At 58.2% G+C, this 27,277-nt stretch overlaps 4 protein-coding genes and 1 long non-coding RNA gene across 11 annotated transcripts in view; 4 read left to right on the top strand and 1 right to left on the bottom strand.

The window, feature by feature from the left end:
- Positions 1-6: 6 nt before the first annotated feature.
- LOC121102038 (host cell factor 1-like) lies at positions 7-1,457 on the top strand. Its single transcript, XM_040626893.1, has 3 exons — positions 7-413; positions 946-1,009; positions 1,247-1,457. Exons 1-3 carry the CDS (start codon positions 254-256, stop codon positions 1,284-1,286), a joined length of 264 nt encoding a protein of 87 aa, XP_040482827.1. The 5' UTR covers positions 7-253; the 3' UTR covers positions 1,287-1,457.
- Positions 1,458-2,256: 799 nt separating this feature from the next.
- LOC121102042 lies at positions 2,257-5,029 on the bottom strand. Its single transcript, XR_005834070.1, has 2 exons — positions 4,894-5,029; positions 2,257-4,555 (listed from the first exon to the last, which is right to left on the bottom strand). It is a non-coding gene; the product is annotated as an uncharacterized LOC121102042 (long non-coding RNA).
- Positions 5,030-5,169: 140 nt separating this feature from the next.
- LOC103679693 (renin binding protein) lies at positions 5,170-11,758 on the top strand. Of its 4 annotated transcripts, none has more exons than XR_005834066.1 (11): positions 5,170-5,289; positions 5,583-5,692; positions 5,851-5,926; positions 6,044-6,185; positions 6,319-6,491; positions 7,055-7,279; positions 7,824-7,905; positions 8,266-8,441; positions 9,273-9,404; positions 11,381-11,511; positions 11,606-11,758. XR_005834066.1 is itself a non-coding variant. In XM_040626905.1 (11 exons), the coding sequence occupies exons 1-11, from the start codon at positions 5,263-5,265 to the stop codon at positions 11,740-11,742; spliced, it is 1,368 nt and encodes a 455-aa protein (XP_040482839.1). In that variant the 5' UTR covers positions 5,170-5,262; the 3' UTR covers positions 11,743-11,758. The 4 variants fall into 4 exon arrangements, 3 of the variants coding, with proteins under 3 accessions (XP_040482839.1, XP_040482841.1, XP_040482847.1); XM_040626905.1 differs by having other exon boundaries at positions 11,424-11,511; XM_040626907.1 differs by having other exon boundaries at positions 7,058-7,279; positions 11,424-11,511.
- Positions 11,759-12,041: 283 nt separating this feature from the next.
- Positions 12,042-16,505, top strand: NAA10 (N-alpha-acetyltransferase 10, NatA catalytic subunit). 4 transcript variants are annotated; one of them, XM_040626935.1, is made up of 8 exons: positions 12,042-12,246; positions 12,672-12,770; positions 13,005-13,045; positions 13,869-13,914; positions 14,001-14,116; positions 14,319-14,363; positions 15,649-15,733; positions 16,158-16,505. In XM_040626935.1, exons 1-8 carry the CDS (start codon positions 12,226-12,228, stop codon positions 16,407-16,409), a joined length of 705 nt encoding a protein of 234 aa, XP_040482869.1. In that variant the 5' UTR covers positions 12,042-12,225; the 3' UTR covers positions 16,410-16,505. The 4 variants fall into 4 exon arrangements, with proteins under 4 accessions (XP_040482869.1, XP_040482858.1, XP_040482871.1 ...); XM_040626924.1 differs by having other exon boundaries at positions 12,045-12,246; positions 13,005-13,063; XM_040626937.1 differs by having other exon boundaries at positions 12,045-12,246; positions 16,173-16,505.
- A 4,605-nt stretch (positions 16,506-21,110) lies between these two features.
- The window catches only part of ARHGAP4 (Rho GTPase activating protein 4), a 21,281-nt gene continuing 15,114 nt past the window's right edge, over positions 21,111-27,277 (top strand). The window contains exon 1 of the mRNA XM_040626945.1: positions 21,111-21,269. Coding sequence (XP_040482879.1) covers positions 21,203-21,269 — 67 coding nt within the window. The 5' untranslated portion in view covers positions 21,111-21,202. The remainder of the gene's footprint in view (positions 21,270-27,277) is intronic.

Consider the following 27,277-nt stretch of genomic DNA (forward strand, 5'->3'; position numbering starts at 1 on the left):
TCGGTTCTGGGAGTTGCGAAGTGTTCTCGCTCCTCTGTTCCTGGACAGGCAGAGTGAGATAGTCACAAAGGCCACAGACAGCATGGCTTGATCTCTGGTCCCTTGGTTCTAGAGTCCAGATGGTGCTCACCTCACCTGGGAGCCACCGTCTGTGACCTCCGGCAAGATCATCGAGTACTCAGTGTACCTGGCCATCCAGAGCTCGCAGGCCGGTGGCGAGCCGAAGAGTTCCACCCCGGCCCAGCTGGCCTTCATGCGGGTGTATTGTGGGCCCAGCCCCTCCTGCCTGGTGCAGTCCTCCAGCCTCTCCAACGCCCACATCGACTACACCACCAAGCCCGCCATCATCTTCCGCATTGCCGCCCGCAATGAGAAGGGCTATGGCCCGGCCACCCAAGTGAGGTGGTTGCAAGGTGGGTGTCGTTTGGGAGGCTCCTTGGGCAAGCATCACGTGAGGTGGAGGGACCCAACTCCAAGCTGGACTTCAGAGCTTTACAGTTGAGGGAGCTGAGGGAGATGACCTAGGGTGGGTGCTATGGATGGGTCTCGTGGGGACACCTCACCTCATCTGTGGGTTCGGGGAAAGCTTTCCAGGGGTGTTTGAGGTGAGATGGGGAACTGTAAGAACTTGAGGTACAGGGTAAGGCCCAAGTCCAGGGGGCATGGTGGGGAATGGACGCCCCAGAATGCCCTGTCCGGCTTCGCGCCAGTTGCCATGAGGCCAACCAGGGAGAACAGTGAGGGCCTCTAACCTGGGCCTGGGGCGACCGCAGGAGATGGCACACACTGGAGGGGCCGTCACTCTCCGCAGGCTTCCGTAGGGTGTGGCAGGGGCCTCTGTCCTCTCCACTCTTGTTCTCTTGGCCTGTGTGGGCTGCTGTGTGGCTGAGGTTGGCCTGCCCTCCCACCTTGCCGAGCTGCTTACCACTCTGTCTTTCCTTTCAGAAACCAGTAAAGACAGCTCTGGCGCCAAGCCAGCCAGCAAGCGGCCCATGTCCTCTCCGGAAATGTAAGCAGGAAGCCCCTTTCTGGAACCTTCTAAGGCTGGGGGTAGACGGCTACTGGGAGGAAGCAGCGGTAGAAATAGTATAGCTTGTCTCTTTCAAAGCATCGGTGGGGGCTGCTCACAGGGTGTGAGCTTGTGTGAAGTGCCGGCCGGAGGCCCGCAGCGAGGTCCGCCTGTGGTTTCCCAGCATTGTCGGGGCCCACGCTGACGCTTTCTCTTTCCTTTTTCTTGCCTTCGAAGGAAATCCGCTCCAAAGAAATCTAAGGCAGATGGTCAGTGAGAGGCAGCTCCCCTGCACCTGGATTCTTCGCCAGACCCCCCCTTCTGCTTCAGGAACGCCGCCTGCCAGGGCCCACCCATCCTACCCACCCGGCGCTCACACTTCACCCTCAGGAGCCCCTGGCCACCACTCATTCTCTCCCCTCTCTGTTTTTAAAATAATCTCGAAAAAGCACATTTTACCATTGCCGTGGGAGGAAGCAGAACGCAGATCTGGAAGAGCAGTGAGCAAGTGAGACAAGTGTGCCTTCCTCTCCTCTTCTCCCTACCAGTGCCCTCCACTGGGAGCGAGGCGCAGACTCCTCGGCCCTCGAGGACTTGACGGAGCACTTCAGGCACGAAGCAGGCGCGAGACGCAGAAACGGAGTGCACTTTCAGCCTAGCCACGCTTTGTGGCTGAGTCTGTCATGCATCTGGAGCAGGCAGCCGAGGAGTGGGGGGCCGGCGAGCATCGGAAGCAGAAGAAAAGCGCCAGGCCTCCTCGTCTGCTCCCAGAAGATTGGCAGGGTGCCCGCTCGCTAGATGTCCATCGGGTTCCATTTTCCTTTGTTACGTTCGCATATCCCGCCACTTCACGGCCCCAGGCTGCAGCTTTGTCCAACCCCGTCTCCGCGGCCTTCATACTCCCACCCCTTGCCCCTTCCCTCTTCTTTCCCAATTAGAGAGCTAGAAAGTAACAAGAAAGAGAAAGAAAGGGGGAAGAATGAGCCCATGGTGGCCTGAGCAGTGTTCCGTGCAAATCTCCTGACTCTCAGCGGGGCGTAGAGTAGCCCCCACTGAGCCTGGCTTTGGCCCCTGGGTCGGGGCTAGGGGCCACACCACCAACTGCTGCATTTGTTGTATTTTTTTTAAGTTGGAATTGATGAAGTTAACATTTTTATTGTAATTTTAGCCTTAGCGTGTGGGGTTTTGTCCCTTTTTTTGTTGTTGTTGTTGTTAGCTGTGTACAGAATGTGTATCTTTTTCTTTTCTTTTTTTTTTTTTTAACTTTTACTTTTTTTCTCCTTGGCTAAGCCTTGGCAGGGATCTTTCTGGAAGAAAAGCTGGGGGCAGCTGGCACAGGAAAGGCATGGAATCTCCCCTGCGGGCCTGGTGTTGGCTGCCTGGCTCAATTTCCTCTTGCTGGCCCCTGCCGTCTGCCTCTTTGCTTGTCCCCAGGCCTCTGGGACAAAGGAGGGGTGAGCTGTCAAACCTCACTCCCCATGGGTGATTGCTCTGCACCTGTAGGATTGAGCTTGAGAGTCTGCTGGAGCCTAAAGTCAGGTTTCTGAGGAGATGCAGGTCCTGGGTTCACAGTGCTCTCAACATCCCCCCCACCCCCTCTTGCCCACCTCCCACCCCCGCCTCCCCAGCCCCCAGGCTCTCTCCTTGGCAAACTGGCTTAGAATGTCTACCACCGTTAACTGCTGCTTCCTGCGGCCACTCCTCCAGGCAAAGTGGTCAGAAGGGGCGGGGGGAGGAGATGGAGGGCAACTCAGTCTCAAAGAGCAGCCTGGGAGAGCCTATGTGTGGTGTCACCCAGGAGAGACCGTGGGGAAGAAGCAGGCTAACAACACCAGTCACCAGTTCTATGAATTTGCAGGGCCATGGCCATCCTCCCAGGGCCGAACTTGGGAGGCTTAGGGCTCTTCTTAATGTGGCTCCTGAGACAGCTTTCTGCCCCACACCCAAGCTTTAGGCACTGAGCAAGGCTTGCCAGCAGGTTGTGCAGAAGGATTTAAAGCGAGCAGCCAATCTTTTCAGATCCCCCATCTCTGCCCTGGAGATGAGCTGCAGTGAGGGGCCCAACCTCCGCAGACCCCTGCCACTGGCCCGCACCTTCTGGGGCCTCTGGTTTGTTGTATTATAGTATACTTCGCTGTGGAAAATGTCACGTTTAGTCAGTCACCTTGGAGCCCACTCGCCTGGTCCCATTGTTTTCCCTGTCCCTTCTCCTGAGCGCCCTTTGATTTCTCTCGTTTCTGAGAACAGTACACCCGTTCATCTATTGTAGAGTAACCCCCGTGACTCAATATTACCATAGTGCGATGTCGTTTTGTGCTATTTTGAACAATTAAAAGACTTTTTTTGAAATAACCACCTGCTCTCTTACTGTGTCCAGGGCTCCCAGGGAGGAGGCTGGAGGTATGACACCACCGCCCACCCCCATGGCTCACCAAACCTCTGGGACCCTCTTGCTCAAAGGGCAGTGAGCAGGGTTCCCATTGCCTCCCAAGTTTCAAGGCTCTGCTGAGGCCTACAGCCCTGGGGGCTGAGCTGGGCCAGGACCTGGTTCCCCACAAAAGGTCCCATAGTAGCCATGGTTAGGAGTCGAGGCCAGGGGGCTCCCTGGGCAGTTGCTGCCAATTCCCTGCATAGAGACCAGATCACCTTCCCGCCCTTCCCCACTCAGAGGACAGGGGACTGGGACACAGGACTGGCAGGTCACCAACATCTGGCCTCCTTCAATGGGTGGGGAGGGCTGAGCTGGGCTCTTTCCACTGAGAGTTCAGGTCCCCCTGAGTGTCTGCTCCCCCAAATAGACCTGTATCGTCCATGGGATGGTTCCTGGGTCTGAGACTCAGCAGGTGCTGTGGGAGTGACTCCTCTCACTGCTGACTTCCTCATGTGCACGAGTCAGGCTCCAAAAAGAGAAGGAGCAGAACTATTGAGCAAACTGACAGTCCAGCTGTTGGTGGTATCGCTAGTGTGGGTGGTATAGCCAGGGTTAAATGGATGGGACGAGTACTTTGTGCTCTTGGTGCTCGTGCTAGGGACCCAAGGGATGTGGGGAGATATCCTCAGCCTCTCCTCGTCGCTCCATCTCTGCCCTTGGGGTGTGTGTGCCCACACGGTGCCAGCTCATGGCCACCTTTCCTGGGAAGCGTCCCAGGGCAAGCCTCTCCCTGGTGCTCACTCCACTGGGTTCGCAGTGTCTCCTGTGCCCTGTCCTGTCGATCTTGATACCAGGAACCATGGCTCTGTCTTCCCCATGGCACAGTTCTGATCTGATTGGGAGCCCAGTGGTCGGGTGGGGGGGGGGCAAGTGCCCTTCAAGTTGGAGCAGTAGGAGCAATGCCAGCCAGCTGGTGCAAAGGGTCCATGTGGGGCTGGCCCTAGAGGGGTGGGGCCTGTGCATATGTGCCAGGCAGCTCTGTGGCACTCACCTCCACCATCCCTCCGCTCACCTGTCTCAAGGTGGCCTCCAGGGCACTCCGGGCCATGCCATATAGCATCTTTGGTGCTGGTTCACATCTGAGCACAGCACTCCGCAGCCTCCTGGGGAGAGGCCTGTGCGTGGGGAGAGGAGTGGTGCCAGTTCTCTGCCTTAGGACTGGCCAATGCCCCATCCACTGGACCCAAGGCCAGGGTGCTCACCCACAGAAACCTTAGAACCTTCCACATACCAAAGGCTTGTCCTTGGTTAGGCATGAGGGGGACAGAGTGCAAGGAAAGCAGGGGAGAGGCTGGATGTGAAGGGATATAGCATAGATAATGACATGCATCTGTGAGCAGAGTGGATGGGTGTAAGCCCAGCTGGACCCAAAACCAGGACCTCCCCTAAGCATGAGCTGGGGCCACCACCCTCAGCTGCCCTGCCCTGCCCAGGCCCCTCCCCCACTACTCACCCCAGTTCACTTCAAGAGTGGGGAGAGGTGGCTGGGAGGAGCGGGGTGTGCGGGAGCCAGCCCCGCGTTCCCCGGGGCAGCCTGTCCTGCCAATTCACCCAGCATTTCCCATCCTGAGGATCTCGAACCGAGTGCGCCCAGCAGTGGTCACTGCTGCTCTCTGCCCCACTCTGCGGCCCGAGGGTCTCGGCCTGCGAGCGTGGGGGCAGTGCGGGAGCACGGGGGCGGAGCCGTGCGACAGCCAAGCCCCACCCCCAGACTCCGCGGCACCTCCCAGAGGAGGGGGCGGGTGGGGCGCGGCTGGGTCAGCTGAGTGACAGTCACGGGACCACAACCAGCTCTGTCTGGCTTCCTGGAAGAGAAGGAAGGATGAGCGGGGGTCTCCGAGTGTGGCAGGCCAGTGGTGGGGCCCGTAATGGGGAGGGTGTTGTCCTGGAGAATTCCCAGGGCGGTGGGGTCAGTCCTGGGACCGGTCCCGGGCCAGAGGACAGCCCCGTGCAAGGGTGTGGGGAACCCTGAGGTCTGGGTTTCGAGGCCTGGGGGCCTAGGGGTGAGGGCTGAGGCAGCCCTGAGGTCCCCTGGAGCGTGGGGTGACCTGGGGCACAGAGGAGCCTGTTCAGGAGGTCGGGACCTGGGAAGATGGGGAAGTCTGTGGGGAAGTTGGGTCTCCAAGTTCCGAGCTTCCCCAGGACATGGAAAAGGAGCGAGAGGCTCTGCAGACCTGGAAGCAGCGTGTGGAGCAGGAACTGGACCGTGTGATGGCTTTCTGGATGGAGCACTCTCACGACCAGGAGCATGGGTGCGCTTCACCTTTCTGGTGCCCCCAGCAGGGGTCTTCGCCCTTCCTGAGCCCCCACCTCACTCTTGGCTGACTCACATCTGCTGAGCCCAGCAGAGTAGTGGACCCGGTGGATGCAAGGCCCTTTCTCCCCTTTGCTAATACTGTGCATCCCACAGGGGTTTCTTCACATGCCTCGGTCGAGATGGGCAGGTGTATGATGACCTCAAGTACGTCTGGCTGCAAGGGAGGCAGGTAGGGGATGTGCCCAGTCTAGAAGCTCTCCCAGACACAGAAGCTGGAGTCAGCTTGGCCTGTCCTCAGTCTGCACACACAAGGCCGGTCATCTGCACACTCTTCCTCCCATGACAGGGGCACCTAAGGACTCCTTCTCCTCCCAGCCTTGAGAACCCCCATATTCCGTCTACTCCCCCACAGGTGTGGATGTATTGTCGCCTGTACCGAAAACTTGAGCGTTTCCGCAGCCCTGCACTTCTGGATTCAGCTAAAGCAGGTGCCCCCTCCCTGTCCCCGTCTCCCCAGAGGCACCCCCAAGTTTATTCTAGTTCCTAGGGGGGTCTAGAAGCAGTGAAGGGCCTGGGGGTGTCCTCACCTGAGTTGTAGCATGCCAACTTCCCAACCACCAGGTGGCGAATTTTTGCTGCGTTATGCCCGGGTGGCACCTCCTGGAAAGAAGTGTGCCTTTGTGCTCACGCGGGATGGCCGCCCGGTCAAGGTGCAACGGACCGTGTTCAGCGAGTGTTTCTACACCATGGCCATGAACGAGCTGTGGCGGGTGACTGGGGAAGCGTGTTACCAGGTGTGCGGGAGGAAGTCTGCCTTGTGAGTCTCCGTGCCCTCACTAGAGCTGGACATGGCCACCTGGTGCATTCCTGTTCTTTGTGGGCTCTGTCTGCAGGCTGGGTCTGTTGTCAATGTCAGCCCTTTCTCTGGGTCCCCGTGGCCCCAGGGCTTCTGGCAACGCCCCCCTCATTGTGCTGTATTGTGAGGGGTGCCCCCTCCCTGCAGTCTTTACCTCTGAATCCACTCACAGAGCACAGAGAAACCAATCCACAGCCAGCCCTGGCTGGAAGGGAGCTCTCCCTCCTCCCTGCAGCCCGTTGTGCTTTCAGACCCGACCTCACTGCCTGGGAGTGGCCCGCACCCACAAACCGGGAGCCCCCCGAGGCAGGGTGGGGCAGATCCACCCCGGGCCGCAGCACCCAACCCCTGCCCAGGCCCGGAGGAGGCTCTTGGTGAGGGTGTCCTGTGAGTGGGTGGGAGCACAAGGCTCTGCCACCCCAGGTCAGGACCTGAGAGACCAGACCGCACGGGCTGCGGCCTCGGCCTGGGCCTCCCCTCGCCTCCCTTCTCCTCACCCAGAAGGAAGCGGTGGAGATGATGGATCAGATCGTGTACTGGGTGCGGGAGGATCCGTCGGGGCTGGGCCGGCCCCGTCTCCCCGGGGCTCCGGCCTCCGAGTCCATGGCGGTGCCCATGATGCTGCTCAACCTGGTGGACCAGCTCGGGGAGGCGGACGAGGAGCTGGCGGGCAACTACGCGGAGCTGGGGGACTGGTGTGCCCGGAGGATCCTGCAGCACGTCCAGGTGGGGGGGGGCACGCCCAGGGGACAGGAGGCTGACCCTCAGCTGCCAGGTGGGGCCCCTCCTCTGCCTACACCCACCCCCCCAGCTGGGCCTTGGTGGCCCCCTCTACAGATGGGGGGACACGGCGGGGGTGAGGGGCCTGGGAGCTTGGCTGGGGGCCCAGGAGCCTAGACCCTGGGAAAGGTGGAGGGCCCAGGGGAGCCCGGTGGGCCCAAGCGCAGGAGGGAAGGTGCCAGAGGCCCTGGCACATTAAAGAGCAGGAAACCCAGCCAGACCCAAGTTCTCCGGGCCTTTGTGGGCAGCCCAGCTGACCTCATCTCAGCCCCCATTCAGTGTGTCACCCTTCCCACCTCGGGGGCCCAGGGAACGGTCAGAACCCATTCAGGCCCTTGGGCCCCTTCTCAAATGCCCCGTCTGAGCCAGGCCTGCCCAGGACTGCAGATGACAGAGGGGAGGGAGGGCAGGTGGGCAGGTGGGCCTTTCTGGATGGACGGGCAGGAGCTGAAGGCAAATTTACCTTTTCCTGTTCCTCCATCCTTGGCAGAGGGATGGACAGGCTGTGCTGGAGAACGTATCAGAGGATGGTGAAGAACTTTCTGGTTGCCTGGGGAGGCACCAGAACCCAGGTGAGTAGAGTAGCCTGGGAGTGGCTCAGGAAGAAGGGAATGCTCAGTCTGGGGTTCTCTGCTGCAGATGTGGGGAGTGCCTGGGGGCTGCCTTCCTCCCTCCACTCTCCAGCTGCTGCTGAGGACCAGGCAGAGAAGGCAGGACAGGCCTCCCAGGCTGGGGTGTCAGTAGCAAGAGAGTGAGTCTGGGGTAGACTGGGAGGGCAGGCTTTCTGCAGGAGAGTGGCTGTGCCATGAGCTCAGAGCAGCTCCCACAGTTCGTGGAGGAGGAAGGGAGGCACCTGTGGTCAACACAGGAGGAGGGGCCCTGGCTGCCTGGGGGCGGGCCTGCTGCCTGTCTTAACCCGGAGTGCTTACCAGGCCATGCGCTGGAAGCTGGCTGGTTCCTGCTCCGTCATGCCATCAGGAAGGGTGACCCCAAGCTTCGAGCCCACGTTATCAGCAAGTTCCTCTTGTTGCCTTTCCGCTCTGGATGGGACCCTGACCATGGAGGCCTCTTCTATTTCCAGGATGCGGATGGCCTCTGCCCTACCCAGGTGGGAATGTGCCCAGGGCCACATGGCACTAGCCTGTTCAAGGCTTTCTTCCCTGGGAGGTGGGTCCTGTCATCACGCATTTCGTGGAGGGGAACCTGGGTCTCAGAGTGACGAACTTGCCAGTGTGGCCCTGGTGGTAAACTCTTGACTTCCTCCATTACGGAGTGCAGACAATGCCAGTTCTGAGACATATGTCCCCTTCATCTTTGCAAGGCTTTCTGGGTGATTTTTAAAAAAGATTTTTATTTATTTATTTGACAGAGAGAGAGACAGCCAGCGAGAGGGGGAACACAAGCCGGGGGAGAGGGAGAGGGAGAAGCAGGCTCCCCGCGGAGCAGGGAGCCCGATGCAGGGCTCGATCCCAGGACTCCGGGATCACGCCCTGAGCCGAAGGCAGACGCTTAACGACTGTCGAGCCACCCAGGCGCCCTTTTCCGGGTGATTCTAAGGTGTCAGCAGCGTGAGCAGATTTGCACCCTTATGTCTGTTGCCTCTGCTTGTGTTTTGATCCTGCTGAGATCTTCAGAGGTGACTGACCGTGCCATTGGCAGGAGCTGGTGTCCAATGGACTTTAGATAGGCTGACAAGGCAGACAGGGTTTCGATTCCAGGGTTAAAGGGGAGGCCACTCCACCCTGGCCCTTTGGAAGGGGCTACTTGGGGGTGCATCCTGGTCAGGAAGCTAGGGGCCCTTCAGACCCTCAGGGACATCCATCCCGTGATGAAGCTCCAAGTGCTTGGGCCAGTTGGAGGCTGAGCCACGATCAGGAGGATGGGGTGGCAGAGGGTGGGACCCAGGGCACTTGGACACCTGCCACTGCTCTGCTTTCAGCTGGAGTGGGCCATGAAGCTCTGGTGGCCACACAGCGAGGCCATGATCGCCTTCCTCATGGGCTACAGTGACAGTGGAGACCCTGCCTTGCTGCACCTCTTCTACCAGGTGGCTGAGTACACCTTCCGCCAGGTAAGTGCCGCTTCCTGGGCCATAGCACACTCTGGGCTCAGCGCGGGTGTGGTGGAAACAACAGGCAGCCATTCCTCTCCAGGCCGGCCGCAGCCAGGCTTCCTTGGGCTGTGGGAGGAGGCTAGGCCGAGGCCCAGGAGGCTAACCCCCTTCTTCTTCTCCTCGCTGGGCATGGTCCCTCAGCTGGCCTGAGTTCCTGGAGGTCTGGACCCTGGTCCCCTCCATGCAGTCAACGGAGCAGCCCCTGCCCCTCTGGAGCTGGTGTGTGTGTGGGGGGGGGTGCAGACTGTAAACAAGTAAACAAACAAACATGTAGATGGCAATGACAGCTTTGGAACATAGATCAAGGTCAGGGGACTGGGGGGCGAGTGGGAGGGAGCAAAGGCAGAAGGGGTTGCACTGCATAGAGGAGTTACCTTGTGGGATTTAGGCATTACTGGGTGCTGGAGCTTTGGGAGGGGAGGCTGTACAGCATGGGCAAAGGCCGGGAGATGGGTGAGGATGGGGGCCTGGCCTTGGGGGTGAGCTGCAGTGGGTGGAGGGGTCAGAGTCTGGGCTGGTCGAGCAGAAGAGGTCTGGGCTGACCACGATCACTTGGGTGTCATGAGAATATAGATGATACTGTGAGTTGTGAGGCAAAGTAAGCTTCGGGGAAGAGAAGGGGAAGAGAAGAGGGAATAGGAGGGCCCGTTGAAGGAGACAAGAATCAGCTGTGAGGTCGGAAGGAAGCCTGGGGTCCGCCAGAGGCCAAGCACTATGAGCAGAGTGATGTACCAACTGCTACTCAGGGGTCACCATGGGCGTTGAGCCCGGTGATGAATGAAGATTCCTGGTGTGTTTCTGGCAAAGCCACAATCCACTCCACTGGTAATCCCAGCACAGGAGGGACTATAGGTGGGCTTATTCTGGGGTGTGTGGGCTTCAAAACCTGGGAGAAAATTACGTCTTCATTTGCACTAATCTCTAATTGGAATCCAGCGTTCACTTCCACAGTGGTATTAGCAGTGCCAGACTTTGCTATCAACAGAGATCCCAAATGTGTTCATATTACAAGTACTGCACAGACACATCACTACCTCCAAACACAGGAATCAGGCAGGAGACCTGAGGCTATTATCTTAATACTGAATGCACTGATAAAGAATGTGTGTTAGAGGCCACCAATTTTAACTGCATAAAGTGAAATTTAAAGAATATATTTCATTTCTTGTAAGATTACTCATTTGAGAGAGAGCGAGAGAGCATGAGTGGGGGAAGGGGCAGAGTGAGAAGCAGACTCCCCACTGAGCAGGACTCTGGGGATCGTGACCTGATCCCGAGCCCATCCCCGAGCCCGAAGGCAGACGTTTAATCGACTGAGCCACCCAGGTACCCCAAGAATACATTTTATTTTTAAAGAAAGATTTATTTATTTTAGAGAGAGCGAGAGAGCGCGTCTGTGTGAGCAAGCAGGGGGAAGGGGCAGAGGGAGAGGGAGAGAGAAGCTCCAGCGGACTCCTTGCTAAGGGAGCAACTTGCTACAAAGTTACATGAAGGTCAGCACCTCCACCAGGATTCTCATTCTTTCTTTAAATCAGTTTTATTGAAGTACAGTTTATACACAGTAAAACCCATGCGAAGTGTTCAGATCATGGCGATACAGCAATGTATGCATCTGTGTAAACACATCTGTGTATGTATCAAGATATAGAACATTTTCGTCATCCCCAAACAGGGTGCTTCTTAGACCCTCTCTGTAGTGTTTCAAGTTACAGCCTGTGGCCCCCCTCCCCCAGCGGGTTGTTTAGCTGCACACTCCCATCCCAAAGCAGAAAAAGAAAAAGCCCTACGCCTTCATCTTTGTCCTGGACGCAGTCTCGCCTTTAAAAGCACTGATTCTAGAGCCACGTTACCTGGGGTCAGACCGGGCTCTGACCCCGCGGGAGCGGTGCGGTGGGGACGGTGAGCGACCATTTTCCTGGCCTTGTGGCACTTAGGAGACTCCTGCAGGCCCTGGCTGTCACTGTGTTGTTATTCCAGTTTCGTGATCCTGAGTACGGGGAATGGTTTGGCTACTTGAACCAAGAGGGGAAGGTCGCTCTCACCATCAAAGGGGGTCCTTTCAAAGGTGAGTGGAGGACAGAAAGGGCGGGGGCCGCAGGGGCTTGGGGCAGTCTGCTGCCCCTAGGCCTCCCAACCCGCTGTCCGGATTCTCCCCGCAGGCTGCTTCCATGTGCCGAGGTGCCTCGCCATGTGCGAGGAGATGCTGGGGGCCCTGCTGAGTCGCCTCGCCCTGGCCCCGAGTCCCGGCTCCGGCTTTCCTCCCGCCGTCTCCCCCGCCCAGCAAGGCGCGAAATAAAACTGAGCTTGATGCACTGCCTGTGTGCATGCGTCTGTGGGATCGCGGGAGAAAGGTGGCGCGGAGCTGGCTTGAGAGGACCGGCTTACCCAGACCCAGACCCGGGCCCTCCCGGCGCGCCGGACCGCCCCACCACTCTGACAGACCCGCCCCGCGCCGTGCGGGGGCTCGCCCGGCCATTGGCTCGCCCTACGCCCCGCCCCGCCTCGCGGACAGGCCCCACCCCCGCACTGGCCTCCGCCCCAAACATTGGCCCAGCGGCCGCGAGGGCGGGTTCGGCGGCGCGCACTTCCGGCCGGTGGCTGGGCCTGGCGCGCGCCGCCCCTTCCGCCGCCGCCCCCGCGATCCCGGAGACGCAGCTCCAGCCCCAACTCCAGCCCCAGCCCCAGTCCCGGCCTGGCCACCCCGGCGTCCGCCTTGGAGCGCAGCGGCAGCTGACTGCGCGTTTAAGACTCGCTAGGAACCGGGTGCCCCGCCGCCGTTATGAACATCCGCAATGCAAGGGTGAGGGGTAGGGGCGGGAGGCTGTCCGCGCCGCGTGGGTGCGCGGCCCAGTGGCAGCGTGCGCATGCTCCCGAGGGGCCCGGCCGAGACCCGGGCTGGTCGCCCCACACGCCTGCGGCCTCAGGGCATGGACAGGTGAAGGCCACAGCCCCCGTGGGGCTGGACCTACCGGAACAGGGGTGTCGGGGCTCAGTTGCATGATGTCCCGGAACATCTTGGCGCTCACGTCCATTCCTGCAACAGATGATTTTTGCACAGTGCCTGTGCGCCAGGCCTGCGCAAAGACAGATAGTCACAGCGCCCGCCCAGCCCCGCGGGGGTGGGGATCGGTGCGAGACACACAGGGAGGAGGGTTCTACCGCGGCTGAGGCCTACTTAGCACAGCCCCTGGCCTGACTGCATTCCACTGCCCGCCTTCCCCGCAGCCGGAGGACCTAATGAACATGCAGCACTGCAATTTGCTGTGCCTGCCTGAGAACTACCAGATGAAGTACTACTTCTACCACGGCCTCTCCTGGCCCCAGGTGCGTGGCTTTGCAATTTGGGGGTGGGGAAAAAACCAGGCCAAGGAAAATCCAAGTGGGAGGAGCAACAGTAGGGTGTGTGGAAGGAAACCAAGCCCCTGGACCTAGAGGTCAGGAGCTGTCACTAAACTCGCCACAGTGACAGGCCGGCAGTGGGACCAGGGGTCTGCCAAGGGCTCCTCCAACTCTGACAGGAGGTTGTTTTCTAACTTCTCTCTCCTCCCTGTTACCTAGCTCTCTTACATCGCAGAGGATGAGAACGGGAAGATTGTGGGGTACGTCCTGGCCAAAATGTGAGTCACCAAGGAAGGAGGCAGAAGCCTGGTGCCAGAGTTGGGACTGGATTGGAGGGGGGAGAGGGGCACCGACACCACGTGTGTCTGGTGGATGCTGCCCTGTATTGGTTTTTCTTGTTTTAATGAATTAACCTATTGGTTTTTAGTTCCGTCTTGGGTTTACAAAATCAGTGGAAAGTATTGAGTTCTCCTACACCCCCTGCCCTTTGACTCCTGGTTTTCTTTATCACTAACACCTTGTAGTACATCTGTGACCGTTGATGAACGGTCGCTACATTACTAAAGTTCATAGTTTATATTAGGGTTCACACTTTGTGTTGTACCATCTGTGGATGTGGACACATGTATAATGACATATATCTGCTGTGCTAGAATCAGTAGTTTCAGTGTCCTAAAAATCTTCCGTGTCATTTCATTTCTCCTTCCCTCTCCCCCATGCCAACTACTGATATATTTACTTACTGTCTCTGTAGTTTTGCCTTTTCCAGAATGTCATATGATTGAAATCCTACAGTATGGGGCCTTTTCAGATTGGTTCCTTTCACTTAAGTCATGTGCATTGAAAGTTCCTCCATGTCTTTTCGCGGCTTGATAGCACGGTCAGCATTTCCATTGACACAGCGCTTGTAGTTTGGCTGCGTGACGTTTTCCGAGTCCCAGCTCTCCTCCACCCTGGGTCTGGGGGAACTTTGGAACCACCAGAGGAGTTTGTGCCCCTTCTCTGCGCATGCACTGGGAATGTGGGCTAGTGACTGCATTTGCACCAGGCTCCTTTCTAGCCTCTTCTATCTTCTTGCTCTAGGGAAGAGGATCCAGATGACGTGCCCCATGGACATATCACCTCGCTGGTATGTAAGGGCCCACCCAGGTTCTGGCAGGGGTGGAGGTGGGCTTAGTTGGGGCAGCCCTCGAGGTCCCACCCTTCTCCCACCAGGCTGTGAAGCGTTCCCACCGGCGCCTCGGCCTGGCTCAGAAGCTGATGGACCAGGCCTCCCGAGCCATGATAGAGAACTTCAATGCCAAATACGTCTCTCTGCATGTCAGGAAGAGGTGGAAGCCAGGGCCGAGGGAGGGAGAGGGTCAGGGAGGAGGTACTGTCTTGATGTGGGTCTTGGGGTGCCTTGGCTTTTGGAGAAGATCTGGGAAGTGGGATTAGGGGGGAGGGGGGCACTAGGAGGAGGGGCCGGACCTGGACATGCTGTCCCTGTGTGGCCAAGTCTGTGCAGCTCAGCAGTGCCTTGTTCCCCTGCAGTAACCGGGCCGCCCTGCACCTCTATTCCAACACCCTCAACTTTCAGTAAGTAGATTGAGACTTTTCTAATAGAATGGGGTGGTGCCAGGCCTGGCTCATCCAGGCATCTGAGATGGGCTGAGCTGCCTTCCACGTGGGGGTGTGTGGGTGGCTGGAGGAAAGACCTGGAGTCGGCTGAGATGGGGAGTAGGCTGTGGACTCCACACATTTCCAGGATGTCTCCTCCAGTCTCTGTGGCGACGGCACCTGCCTGCTGCAGTCAGCTCAAGGCATGTCGTGATGCAGGAGAGTGTTTGGTGTGTCTTGCTGTGTTGTTCGATGCTGGCCAGGGCTGGGTGAAGGGCACACAGGCTTCTTGGTAAAGGTTCAGGAGTAGAGGTGAGAGCCCAGGACAGGAGCAGAAGCAGGGTTCAAGGTGACCTGGCACCTAGAAGCATCTAAGACGGACCAGGAGAAAGGAGAATGTGGTGCTACACAAACCTAAACATGTCCAAGAGCAATGGAAGGATCTAGAGTTCCGGGGTGTCGCGGTGGATGAGGGCAAGCCCATGTGGGGACATGGGAGTCTCTTTGTGCCTGGCACAGGACAGAGAAAGCCTGGCAGGGAATTAACGTGACCAGTACATGGTGGTGAAAGCTGCTTGAAAGTGAGGCTGGGGATGGAGGGCCCACAGAGACAGCTTTATCTTCAGTTGGGGGGGGGTGAAGAGGGACTGTTGGGAAGGGCATGCAGGGAGGGATCTCTGAACTGGATGTAGATGTCTCTGGTGGCCAACAATTCTGGGGGCTTAGGGCTGCCAGGCCCTTCTACGCCATCAAGTCCAGCGCCCCTTCCAGCCAGTGGCAGGGTACCTGAGTCTGCACATAACCCCCTCCACACACACAGGCTTGGCCCTTAAGCTGCTCAGGGCAGGGGTCACATGGCCTGGCCACGACTGTCAGGAACAGAGGCCCTAGCACCTGTCCTCCTCAGTTCCAGGTGCGAGACATGGGAGTCAGCCTTCCTTGCCCAGTAAGTGACAGTGAACAGGGCGTGGAGAGAAGGGCCTGTAGCTCGTAACAAACTACAGAAACACATCCTCACTAGGGACACAGGTTAGGGACACAGGACAGTGGCAGCCCCCAGAGGCATAAAGGCACCGGGTGCTACTTAAGGCTTAACTGCTGGAGAGTGCAAAGGGAAGGCCACATTGGAAATGGGGCTTGCTATCTCCAAAAGGGTTCTTCAGGGGAAAATAGATATGCTGCCGCAATAGCAGAGGATGCCAGAAGAGTGGGGAGAATTTGCCCTCTGATTTGGGTCGTTCTTTTCTGCATCTCCGGTCCCCAGGATCAGTGAAGTGGAGCCCAAGTATTACGCAGATGGGGAAGATGCGTACGCGATGAAGCGAGACCTCACCCAGATGGCTGACGAGGTAAATGTCCTGGGGGGTCAGGGCCGCAGGCCTCACACAGGAAGAAAGGCCAGCAGGAAAGGCTCTCCATGTCCAGAGGCGAGAGGGACTGGTGCCAGCATCTGCGTCTGTGGTGCTGGAACTCATGGCTCTCCTCACCTCAGTTCCTCAGCCGACAGGTGGGGAGCTGGGCTGTGGCAGGGCTGTAAAGGAGGCTCTCGTCCCAAGATGCCATTCTCTGCAGAAACCTGTACTGTCTAAGGCATGATGGCAGAAGGGAGGGAGGAGGCCCTTAGATGTGCTGAGAACTAGGACCCCCAGGGTTCAGGGGTGAGACACAGCTGGGCAGAGGAGAAAGTCAGGGTCCTGCCCGGCTTGGGTGGCAGGAGAGGGCCCACGTGGTCTGGAGACTTAGGCCCTGTCTCCTTCCTCCTGCGTCTCCCTGGGCTCCCGGTGGCAGCTGCGGCGGCACCTGGAACTGAAGGAGAAGGGCAGGCACGTGGTGCTGGGCTCCATCGAGAACAAGGTGGAGAGCAGGGGCAACTCACTTCCAAGCTCGGGAGAGGCCTGTCGTGAGGAGAAGGGCCTGGCTGCTGAGGATAGCGGTGGGGACAGCAAGGATCTCAGCGAGGTCAGCGAGACCACAGAGAGCACCGACGTCAAGGACAGCTCAGAGGCCTCTGACTCCGCCTCCTAGAGCCTGCACTTGTTCCTCTCCTCACCCTGATCTGCCCATCGTGTCCTCGCCGCCCCTCGAGGTTTCACAATAAACTTCACCCGGTGGCCTTGGGGAGTTTGTGTGTGCGAGTGTGCACATTGGTGGGGTGGGTAGGGGACTGCCTTTCTCCAGCCCCTCTGTGTTCCTGTGGATACAGACCTCACAGCCTTTTGGCACCATGTGACCTGCCAAGCCCAAGTAGAAGGGAAGAGCTTTGTCAGGGATTTAGAGGTGGGGCTCCCAAGATTGATGGCTTTTGGCGCCTTTGGGCCCAGGGGAGGGAGACCCTGGAGTTCTGGAAGCCAGTCCCTGCCAGGGAGGCAGATGCTCTGCCTTCTGAGTCCTGCTCTGTTGCTGCCTTGCTGGGCTTCTGATTCGTAAAATCGAACTGTTCACTGGGCTTATCTGTTGATGTCCTGTCTGGTAATGTCCCAGCCAGCTACCCAGTTGCCCAAGCCCTGGCAACTAACTGTCCTTAATTCCTCTCTTCTCTGCCATGCAAAAGGTCAGGAAGTCTTGTATGTTTGATTACTGTAATACCCATGGAATCTGCGCCCTTAACCTAAGCCTTCATTTGGAAATCGTTAGTAGACTTTATTTTTAGTACAGTTTTAGGTTTACAGAACTGAGCAGATAGTATAGTTCCATGTACCTCCCTCCCCCTCACAGTTTTCCCCTATTAACATTTTGTATTAAATGTTGCATTTGTTACAGTTGATGAGCCAATATCGATACATTATTAACTCTAGTCCAGGGTTTACATTTCCTTCTTTGTGTTTTGCATTGTTTTTTGACAAATGCATAATATTATTTCATGCAGAATATAAGCTCCGTTTTTTTAAATTGGAGTATAGTTGGCACACCATGTTGCATTAGTTTCAGGTGTACCACAGAGTAATTCAGCATCTCTATATGTTATGCTGTGCTCAGCACAAGTGTAGCTACCATCTGTCACCATACAACACCATTACAATACCGTTGACCATCTTCCCTGTGCTGTGCCTTTTATTCCCATGACATACTCATTCCATAATTGCAAACCTGTAGCTGCCCTTCCTCTGCATCCATTTTGCCCATTCCCCCACCCCCTCCCCTCTGGCAACCAGCGGTTTGTGCTTTGTATTTATGGGTTTCTGTAAGCCCTCCGTTTTTCGTGGTTTTACTCCAACCCTAAGATTTGCTCCCGTGCCTTTGTCCCTGCCTGGCTGCAGCACGATCACTTGCTGCTGTTAGTCCCAGGGCAGGCTCTGCCTGGGTTGCTCACCTCCCAGAGGAGCTCAGCACTCCAGAGCTGTCACTGTACTTTATGCGCCTGCTACTGCAGGTGGTGCACGGCTCCCCCGCTAGGCTGAGTAATTCGCCACCGGGGACCCAGAGCTCCGTTTTCTCTCTGGCCGGCGCCTGGCACGTGACCATCAGGCAGCCAGGGGAAGCCCAGACCGGAGAGGGCGAGGCTGCAAAGGTGCGCCTGCGCCAGCCCGCCCGCTCGCCGGCGCGCAGTGGGGGCGGGAGGCGGAGCCTTGCCCCGCCCCCTGCGCCTGGCGTCCGTCCTTTCTCTTAGTCAGCGGGGGCCGCCTTCTTTCCCAGGCTCTCTGACTGGTCTGGCGGCGACGGGGCGGGCATGCGCGCTGCCTCAGCCGCGCCCCAGCGCTGGTGGCTGGGAGCCCGTGGAGGCTCCCACGGCGCTGTGCCGCACCTTCCTTCCGCCGTAGGCCAGCCCACAGGGACCTGGCCCGCCCTCTGCCCTTCGTGCCCGGCGTCCCTAGCGGCCCGTTGACGCTAGGCCGCTTCCAGGCGGTTGGGTTTCCTGGGCGGAGGTGGGGACCGCAGCGGGGGCGGGGAGGGGAGAGGGGAAGCCGCAGGCCCGAGCGGCCCTTGGGGCCCAGCACTTCCCCGGTCTCTGCAGCAGCCGCCTCTGGGAGGGGCCGCTTCTGTACAGGGCTTGCTGAGTGGAGCGGGGGCTGGAAGGCTGACGGTGGGAAAGCAGGCCCGCTCTTACCCTCTCCCTCTCTGGCTGGGGGTGGGCTCCGGGCACGTCTCCCCAAGGGATGAACCTGTAGACAGACTGGGTGCACAGCCTTGACCCCGGAAGCCCCCATTCTTCTTCTTTTTCTTCTTCTTCTTCTTTTTCTTTTTTCTTTCTTTCTTTTTTTTTTTTTTAAGATTCTATTTATTTGAGAGAGAGAGAGAGAGAGAGCCCAAGCGGGGGGGAGGGGCAGAGGGAGAAGCAGGCTCCTTGCTGAGCAGGGATCCCCATGCAGGGCTGGATCCCAGGACCCCCAGATCCTGACCTGAGTTGAAGGCAGACATTTAACCTATGGAGCCATCCAGGCGCCCCCCCCCTCCCCTGAAGCCCCCATTCTTAAGCTTCTTCTGGAAATCTGACTTGTAGGAAAATAAGGGCCTCAGAGCATCTTCATATGTGACCATCACTGCCCAATTCATGCTCTCATCTCTTCTCGCTGTGGCTCTGACATGGACGGCTGTAACATTGATCTCATCTCCCTCTAGTCCATCCTCCGCACAGCACACCTGACCTATGTCAGCCCCGAGGTCACCCCTCAGGACCAAGTATATACTCCACTCCTCAACACCTTTTTTTAAATTCTTTTTTTTAAAGATTTTATTTATTTATGTGACAGACAGACAGCGAGAGAGGGAACACAAGCAGGGGGAGTGGGAGAGGAAGAAGCAGGCTCCTAGTGGAGGAGCCTGATGTGCAGCTTGATCCCAGAACTCCGGGATCACGCCTTCTGGGATCACGCCCTGAGCCGAAGGCAGACGCTTAACGACTGAGCCACTCTGGCGCCCCTCCAGTCCTCAACACCTTGAACAAAGTCCCACACATCTGGTCCTCATCTTCTGCAGAATAATGGGCTTTTGGATTCTTTGCAGGGGAATAATGGAGCTGAGGATAGAGCAAGCAGTACTGCCTCAAAGGCCAAACAAAGCACACTAAAAGCCAGGGCTTATTATGTCAAGTTTTAAAGCAGTGGCCTAATGGGGCATCACGTATTTCTGGAGCCAGAAAAGGGTAGAGGAGAGCATTTGAAAGTAGGGCCTGAGACCATTCAGCAGCAGTTTCCTAGGGGCTTGAGCTCTGTGCATGGCTCTGCTGGATGGGGGAGTGACTTTGGGGGACTAGTCAGTGCTCAGATGGAGGATAGGGGGCAAGGTGTTTTGGGGTCAGCTGATGTGGTGCATGGGTTCCTGATATACGAGCAGGTTTGGGGGTGGGAGTGCCTGTGCATGTTTCAGAAAGGGGCGGGGAAGGGGCAGGAGGCTCGCTTGCCTTACTAGAGGACTCTGGCAGTGGTACTGCTGAGGCCAGCTCTTGGAAGCCCAGGTCCTGGGCCTGCTGGTGTCTGGCCAGCTTTCAGGCCTTCCGACCCCAGGCCCCGTGGACACGTGGTGTCTCAGAGAAGGGCCTTGGTCCTGGGCAGGAGTAGGGGCGGGTGGGGAGGGAGATGAGGAGGTATGTTTTCCGCTTTTGGGCAAGAGAACTGCTCATCGTTTAGAGACAGGAAGTAACTGCACAGCCACCTCCCCACTCCCCCCACCCCAGCTGCCTGTTGAGGTCCCAAGTGCCCACATTTGCCCTGAGCCTAGCTTTGACATCCATGCACACCCATGCCTGCCTGGACTCCTTGCACTAGTGCCTACAGGCTTTCCTCACCTCCCCGGGCACAAGTCTAGAACCTAACTGCCTTGCTCCTCTCCCACCATCTATACCGCAGGGATTTCCCTCCCACCCAACTGAAGACCGTTGTCTAGTCTGGTTTGTCAACTGTCACCTGCATCCTGCCTTCCTAATTTACTGGAGAAAATCTGTTACCTTTTGGCTTCAAGTTGGTAGAGAGGGGTGGAGGGAAACTCCAGCACTCCTGGATAAGGGAGGCCCCAAGACTTGCCCCCAGGCTTGTTAAAGCCTTACACTGAGGGGGGAGGAGGAAGGCTGAACCCCCAGCCCTAAGCCTAAGACAGGGCAGGTGCAAGTGGCAGAGGAAAGAAGGCAGAGGAGTCTCTTCCGGCAGCAGGAAGTGGTAGGAAGTGGTAACTACCTATGGGGAAATGAGGCTTGTTCCTCCTGATGGGGTTGAGCAGAAGGGGAACCTTAGCCAAACTTTGCTCTCCCTGCTATGAGGGGGCCTGAGGGAACAATGGCTGAGGTTCTAATCTCTGGTGCTGACTTTCCTTCCCCACCTACCCTGGGAACTTCCCACCAGGCTCTCCAGGCTCCTTGTGCTTGTCTCTCAGGGCTGTGAGTTGGATGGGTGGGTTCTATCTGATGTCCTGAGGGTCTGGGGGAAGCAGGTGACGCAGGGGAGTCCAGAGCCTGGAGCAGCTATAGTGTCACTCCCTACTGGCATTCAGGACCCATGGCCATGCTGTGAAGGGTGTGGTTTGACTGGGGTGACCAGACAACCTTCTGGGGGTGGGGGTAGCAGCCAGAGGGTGCCAGTTTGCTGGACACGTTGAGGCTCTCACACGGGGACCCTGGCTGCTTGGCCGCTGAGCATGGGGCACAAGCAACTCAGGTGTGTGTCCAGCGCCCAGCACGAGGGGGCGGCAGGATCCAGCCGCAGTGGGACCCCGCCGGAAAAGCCGCGGCGGGCAGTGCCAGGCCGGGGGCGCCCCGCCCCGGGAGCCGCGCTGGGGGCGGGGCGGGGCGGGGCCGTTGGGGTGTGCTGGCTGCAGAGCCCCAGGTCCCGGCGCCCGGCTCGCGGCCGCGTGGGAGCAGTGGGGCTCGACGGCGCGGCCGCCCGGAAGCCATGGCTGCGCATGGGAAGCTGCGCCGGGAGCGGGGGCTGCAGGCCGAGTACGAGGCACAAGTGAAAGGTGAGAGGGCGTCGGGCGCTCCCGGCTCGGTTCCCCGCAGAGAACCCAAAGTCGTAGGAGAGCCGGAAAACTCCCTCCGCTGGCCCAGGGCCCGCTGCTCCTCCCTTCCCGCACCGCCCCCCTCCCCCCCGCGACCTCTGGAGGGGCTTGAGGGAACAAGGGAGGGAGGGAGCGAGCCCGAGCCCACTCCCCCGACCCGGAGCCCTTTGCCCGCCTTCTCCGCGCCCCTTTGGTCTCAACCGCGTGCTGTTTCCCCTTTCTTCCTCCCTCCTTTCCTTTGGTTGCTCTGCCCTCTTTGGTTCTCCCTGCACCTCACCCAAGAGCCCGAGTGAAAGAAAGGGGTACCCGGTGCCCCCCAGAAAGTGGCATTCTAGCCAGAGTGAAATCGAGCACCTTGATTTTGCCAAGAAGGTCCAGGTAAGGGACTCTGAGTGCCCAAGGTGCCTGGATTAATGATGGCTTTGCCTTGAAACCGGTTCCTTTGCCCTCTCTTGGGCAGTGAGGTGGCTCAGAGCTGAGGGCCTCTGTCTCTGGGTCAAACCTGCACAGTGGATATTGGCCTTAGAGATTCAGCAGGGCCACATCAGAAACCTTCTGAGAGTAGACCTCCTTGGGTTCTGATAAACACTTTGTGCAATCACATGCAAATTAGCTTTGCAAATTCCTAGTCCAGAGCTTCTACCTGTCTTATCCAGGCTGTGGTAACTCTTGCAAAGGAAAGAAGGTAGCATCCAAGTGCCAACAGTTGGGGCCTTAAAGCTTCTATGTGTCTTCAGATGTGTGACCCTATCTATCACTCTTAATTGCTCCGTTTTACCAATGAGAGAAACTGAAGCTCGGGGAGAAGTGCCTTGCGCACCATCGCAGGGCGATAACAACACCTAGGAGGGAGAAGGAAATGACCCTTGACGTTCCTTCCCACCCACAGATGCAGGTTCTTTTTTTTTTCCCCTAAGATTTTATTTATTTATTTGAGAGAGAGAGTATAAGCAAGCAGGGGGAGTAGCAGGGAGAGGGAGAAGCAGGCTCCTGGCTCCTGGGATCATGACCTGAGCCAAAGGCAGACCCTTCACCGACTGAGCCACCCAGGTGCCCAAGATGCAGGTTCTAACATAATTATCCAATGCGAGCAATTTACACCGAGGTCCTCCCGTCTGGGAAAGGTGGCCTGCTGCCCGGAGCCAGCTTGAGGTGACTTTGTGCAGGGTGAGAGAAGCCTTTATCATTTCTTTTTTTTTTTTTAACTTATTTATTCGACAGTGATAGAGACAGCCAGCGAGAGAGGGAACACAAGCAGGGGGAGTGGGAGAGGAAGAAGCAGGCTCATAGCAGAAGAGCCTGATGTGGGGCTCGATCCCAGAACGCCGGGATCACGCCCTGAGCCGAAGGCAGACGCTTAACCGCTGTGCCACCCAGGCGCCCCCCGCCTTTATCATTTCTCAGGTGGAGATAATGACCCCCATCCTGCTTCCCCAAAATGTCAAGAAGCTGAAGGAAACTCTTCAGTCAGTAAATATGGACCAGTTAATTCACACTGAAAAACTGGGAATTTGAGCCAGGCTGTCTTTAAAATGTTCCTTGCCTGCTCTCAGTCTCCAGTGACTTTAGCTTCTAAACCCTTCTCCCCCCCCCACCAAAGAAACTTTTTACCATACTAAAAAAAAATAGGATCACTGTCCTGACACCTTAAATTCTGAAAGGTCAGCATAGTCGTGGTTTCGGTGGCCATCTTCTCTTCTGCTTTATTTGTCAGCAGAAGTGAGACCGTATGCCTTGCTCACAGGAAGTGTTGGTGGGGCCCAGGACCCAGCTCTGCAATGCAAGCATATGTGGATTCCATCCTTCCTTTCAACAGATGTTTTGCCTGCATCTTTTCTGTCCCAGGCCCTGGGAATACAGTGCTAAGCAAAAGAACCAGCCTCTGCCCTCATAAGGCTTGCAGGTCCGGGGGGGAGACATGCAGCAAACAACCCCTAACACAATCAGGTTCAAATTGGATGACAACCACTCTAAAGGGAAAAGCACAGAGGTCAAGAAACAGGGTGGGAGGAGGGCCAGACCTAGTTTGCAGGGAGGTCAGAGAAGGGTGGATGATGAGCGCTTTTGAGCTGAGATCTGAGAACTTGATAGTGACAGCCCAGACTGCCATGCCCCAGTCACAGATCTTCCTGACACCAGCTGGTGTGCGAGTTCAGGTCCCAACCGACGCATGGCTGTTCTGTTCAGCACCGTTCAGCTGCAGTTGGTCTCCAGGGAAAGATGGCTCTGGGAGGGCGGGGCAAACAGCAGAGGAAGGTGAGGTGAGCTGGGACATCTCATGTCTTTCTTAGAATGAAATGAGGTGTACTTTCATCCCCAAAATGTTACCCTGGCTCAGTGAAGAATGTCCAGATTGCAAGTGGCATAGAGCCCCTCCACCTGGCCCCTGGAACCCAGCCTCAGATGGTATAAGGACATTCTGTCTCACTTGGCTCTGCCCCGCTTTGCATTGGTTTCACTGTCAAGAAGCACCCCCCCCCCACCTCTGGCTTCTGTTTACCCAGCTTGACCCCGTGGTGGAAAGAGAGCGCTCCTGTTCAGTAATTGCAGTGAAGGCGTGAGGACTGCAGCCAGTGCTGGGGCTGGATGGGGGTGGAGGGGCTGAAGGACTGTTAGTGTATGCAGCAGCATCTGGGAGAGGGATGCAGGGACTGAGAACAGGAAGGAGACAGTCTCCAGGGGGAGATTGGAGGAGGCGATGGGGATGCTGGGCAGGCACGACCCCTGGGAAGTCACTGGCAGGACAGAAATGCCAACGGTTCTAGCACCGAGCTATTCACAGTGGAGTTCTTTTCAGTGGACCCCGGGTCCTGCCCCTTCTCACCTCCTCCCAGGCCTGCTCCCTGGTCTGAGCCCTCACTGTCTTCTGCCTAGACTGGTTCAGGAGGTGCCGACTGGGCCGGGCACTTTTTGTCTGTCGCCTGACCTCTGCCTGGCCTCCCCGCATGGCTCAGGTGCTGTGGCCCCTCTCTCCCTCGGTGCCCGCTGGACATCCTTCCCTCACCACGGCCCTCTCACACGTCTCAGCTTTTTCCCCTGCAGCCACACTGGCTCCAACAGCCTTCCCTGTTTCCTTGGCCTGAACGCTTTTCCCAAATGGCCCTATGGCCCCTCTGTCACTTCCTTCACCTCCTGACCACCCTCTTCTAAGAGAACCCCTCCCCACCCCCACCTCCTCCTTGCTGTTTGCCTCCTCAGCAACCCTTGCTCCTGGACTTTCTAGTATATATCTCTCCACTTGTGATCTGTTTTTAAAGATATTATTTATTTGAGAGAGAGAGCATGAGCGGGGGGAGGGGCAGAGGGAAAGGGACAGACAGACTCCCTGAGGGGTGCGAGAACCCAGATCACGACCTGAGCTGCTGAAGTCAAGATGCTTAACTGACTGAGCCACCCAGATGACCCTGTCCGCTTGTGATCTGTACTCCTATTCCCATCCCAGCTTCGTGAGGGCAAGCACTTGGTCAGCCCTCTTTGCCACTATGTCTCCTCATCCAGAACATGCCCGGCACAGACTGGGTATGTGATTGATGATTTACGGAATGGAAAAATTAACTAATATCCCTCTCTGGGTATGTGGATGGAGATTAGTAAGTGGGCAACCTGTTTTGCTAGAAGCCCAGACAGTGTTATTACCTGGGACCCCCCAGTGCCCACCTGGGCATCCAGTGGGTGGCAGAAGTGTTTGTAGCAAGTTGCTTAAGCTTGTCATTCAGGCGGTTCTTTGCTTTAATGGGGAAAGCAGTGTTGCCAAATCAAGCCAGCGATAAGGTGTCAAAAGCCAGCGGTGTGGGGACCCTGGGTGTGGCTCTCTCTGCTGGGAGGTGGGGGTGGGGGTGCCCTGTGAGTGGGTGTCGGGGAGTGGAAACGGGAGACAGAAAACAGGCCAGCTCTCTCAGTTCCTTCACTTGTCAGGTCCCACCAGCTTGCTCTGGCCATTGGCCCTCCCTGTGGGGCTGCCCTTTCCCCTTGGGGGGCCAAGGGCAGGGTTTCTAGGCACTAAGGCCAGAAGTTCACTGCAGGTTTGGCAGAACACCATGACGGCCTTGCCCCTACGCAACGCTGTGTGTCTGTGTGTTTGCAGGAGAGGCTACCCTGCCTGGGGTCCCGGGCACCCAAAAAGGCAGGAAGTGGCAGGGCAAACAACGCAGGGGCTTTCAAGAACCAGGGAGGATGGGAAGCCCAACTGAAAGCACCTGGCTGGGGACAGGGCGAGATGGGGCTGGGCAGCTCTGTGTTCCCACCATCACAACAGGCTCCGACCCTCCGGATCGGCCAGGCTCCCTCTCTCCCTAGAACAACCTTCCTGTTCTTCAACTGGTTGAGCCTGGCCTGTTCCCTTTAGCCTTAACACAGAAGTCCTTTCAGGGTTGTCCTGAGCCCAGCCAGAAGGCTGTGCCCAGAACACCTCCCTGGGGGCCAGCTTCCTCCTCTGGGTCTTGGGGGCCTTGTCCCCCACCCAGGCCTGAGCTGCGGTCCCCGCTGGAGATGCGCTGGCAGCTGAGCGAGCAGCTGCGCTGCCTGGAGCTGCAGGGCGAGCTGCGGCGGAGCTGCCTGCAGGCTGGCCGAGTTCATGCGGCGGCGCGCCGAGGTGGAGCTCGAGGCTCCCGGGCTTGACAAACTGGCAGAGCGCTTCTCCAGCCGAGGCGGCCGCCTTGGGGGCAGCAGCCGGGAGTACCAGCTTCCGGTAGGTACTGAGCGGGGCAGGATGGCCCTGGCGGGGCCGCGGCCTGCTCGGTCTGGCGAGCCCCTCTGCCCCAGGAAGGAGCCGTCCCTCCTGTCGCCCTTGCACTGCTGGGCCGTGTTGCTGCAGCAGACGCGGCAGCAGAGCCGGGAGAGCGCGACCCTCAGCGAGGTGCTGGCCGGGCCCCTGGCCCAGCGCCTGAGTCACATCGCAGAGGATGTGGGGCGCATCGTCAAGAAGGTAAGACCTTCGCCCTGGGCATAGGAGGTGTGGTTGGTCCCAGGATCTAGGGAGGCCCGGTGGGTGTCTGGCCGAGGGGAGCTGGGCGGAGCCTTGAGTGCCCACACGGGGCAGTACGGTGCTCACACTCAGCCTCCTCCACAGAGTAAGGATCTGGAGCAGCGGCTGCAGGAGGAGCTGCTGGAGGTGGTGGCAGAGCTACAGACGGTGAGGACGGGGCAGGGCCCCAGTCAGAGGGAGATCGTCGTATGGCCTTGCCCCCAGCCAGCTCAAGGAAGACGATCAAGTGCCCAGGAGAGTCCTGGGGTTGGGGGACTGCAAGCACGGCCGTCTCTCCCTGTTCTGGGCACAGGGTGGCTGGGCTCAGTGCTTACTCAGGGTTGGTCAGTGCTCAGGTCTGAATCCCGGATGGACTGGAGGGGGGCTGGCTGTGGCCACGGCCTTCAGCAGGGCAGCCTGGCCTTGGTCCTCCCTGCAGGCCAAGAAGACGTACCAGGTGTACCACACGGAGAGTGTGAATGCTGAGGCCAAGCTCCGGGAAGCTGAGCGGCAGGAGGAGAAGCGGGTGGGCCGAAGTGCCGCCGCCGCCGCCGCCGCCGCCGCCGCCGCCGCCACCACCACCACCGCCACCGCCACCGCCACCGAGGCAGGGCCCCTCCGCAAGAGCTCCCTCAAGAAGGGAGGGCGGCTGGTGGAGAAGGTGGGCGTGCAGGGCACCCTGTCTGTCTTCGAAGGCTCTGGTTCTAGCCTTTGTCCCTGGAATCCCTGGTCCTCACTGGGGCCTGCTGGGAGGTGGTGCATGGAGGGTGAAAGCAGGGCTGGGGAGAGGAGAGTCACAGATCTCTGGTAAGGCTGGGCCTAGTCAGCTCTGCTGGCTTTGGAGGGCTCCCCAGGCTGGGGTGGTAGATGCTGTGGGGGAGGGGTTGGCAGGAGAACAGTCTCCCCCGTGCTCCTAGCTCTCCCCTACCCAGCTGGAGTGAAGAAAGCTTTGGTGCTCCCAAGTCAGGAAGCCTTTCCACCCCCCCCCCCCCCCCCCCCCCCCCCC

Source organism: Ursus maritimus, assembly GCF_017311325.1.
Source record: "Ursus maritimus isolate PB19 chromosome X unlocalized genomic scaffold, ASM1731132v1 scaffold_X1, whole genome shotgun sequence".
In the NCBI taxonomy this organism is placed as follows: domain Eukaryota; kingdom Metazoa; phylum Chordata; class Mammalia; order Carnivora; family Ursidae; genus Ursus; species Ursus maritimus.

Bases quoted from the DNA above. Each gene is read 5' to 3' on its own strand.
- LOC121102038 (XM_040626893.1), top strand. From the start codon at position 254: ATGCGGGTGTATTGTGGGCCCAGCCCCTCCTGCCTGGTGCAGTCCTCC. The intron at 414-945 runs GTGGGTGTCGTT...CTTTCCTTTCAG, and splicing joins CCAAGTGAGGTGGTTGCAAG to AAACCAGTAAAGACAGCTCT. The intron at 1,010-1,246 runs GTAAGCAGGAAG...TTGCCTTCGAAG, and splicing joins CCCATGTCCTCTCCGGAAAT to GAAATCCGCTCCAAAGAAAT.
- LOC103679693 (XM_040626905.1), top strand. From the start codon at position 5,263: ATGAGCGGGGGTCTCCGAGTGTGGCAG. The intron at 5,693-5,850 runs GTGCGCTTCACC...TGCATCCCACAG, and splicing joins TCTCACGACCAGGAGCATGG to GGGTTTCTTCACATGCCTCG. The intron at 6,186-6,318 runs GTGCCCCCTCCC...CCCAACCACCAG, and splicing joins TCTGGATTCAGCTAAAGCAG to GTGGCGAATTTTTGCTGCGT.
- NAA10 (XM_040626924.1), top strand. From the start codon at position 12,226: ATGAACATCCGCAATGCAAGG. The intron at 12,247-12,671 runs GTGAGGGGTAGG...CCTTCCCCGCAG, and splicing joins TGAACATCCGCAATGCAAGG to CCGGAGGACCTAATGAACAT. The intron at 15,734-16,157 runs GTAAATGTCCTG...TGCGTCTCCCTG, and splicing joins TCACCCAGATGGCTGACGAG to GGCTCCCGGTGGCAGCTGCG.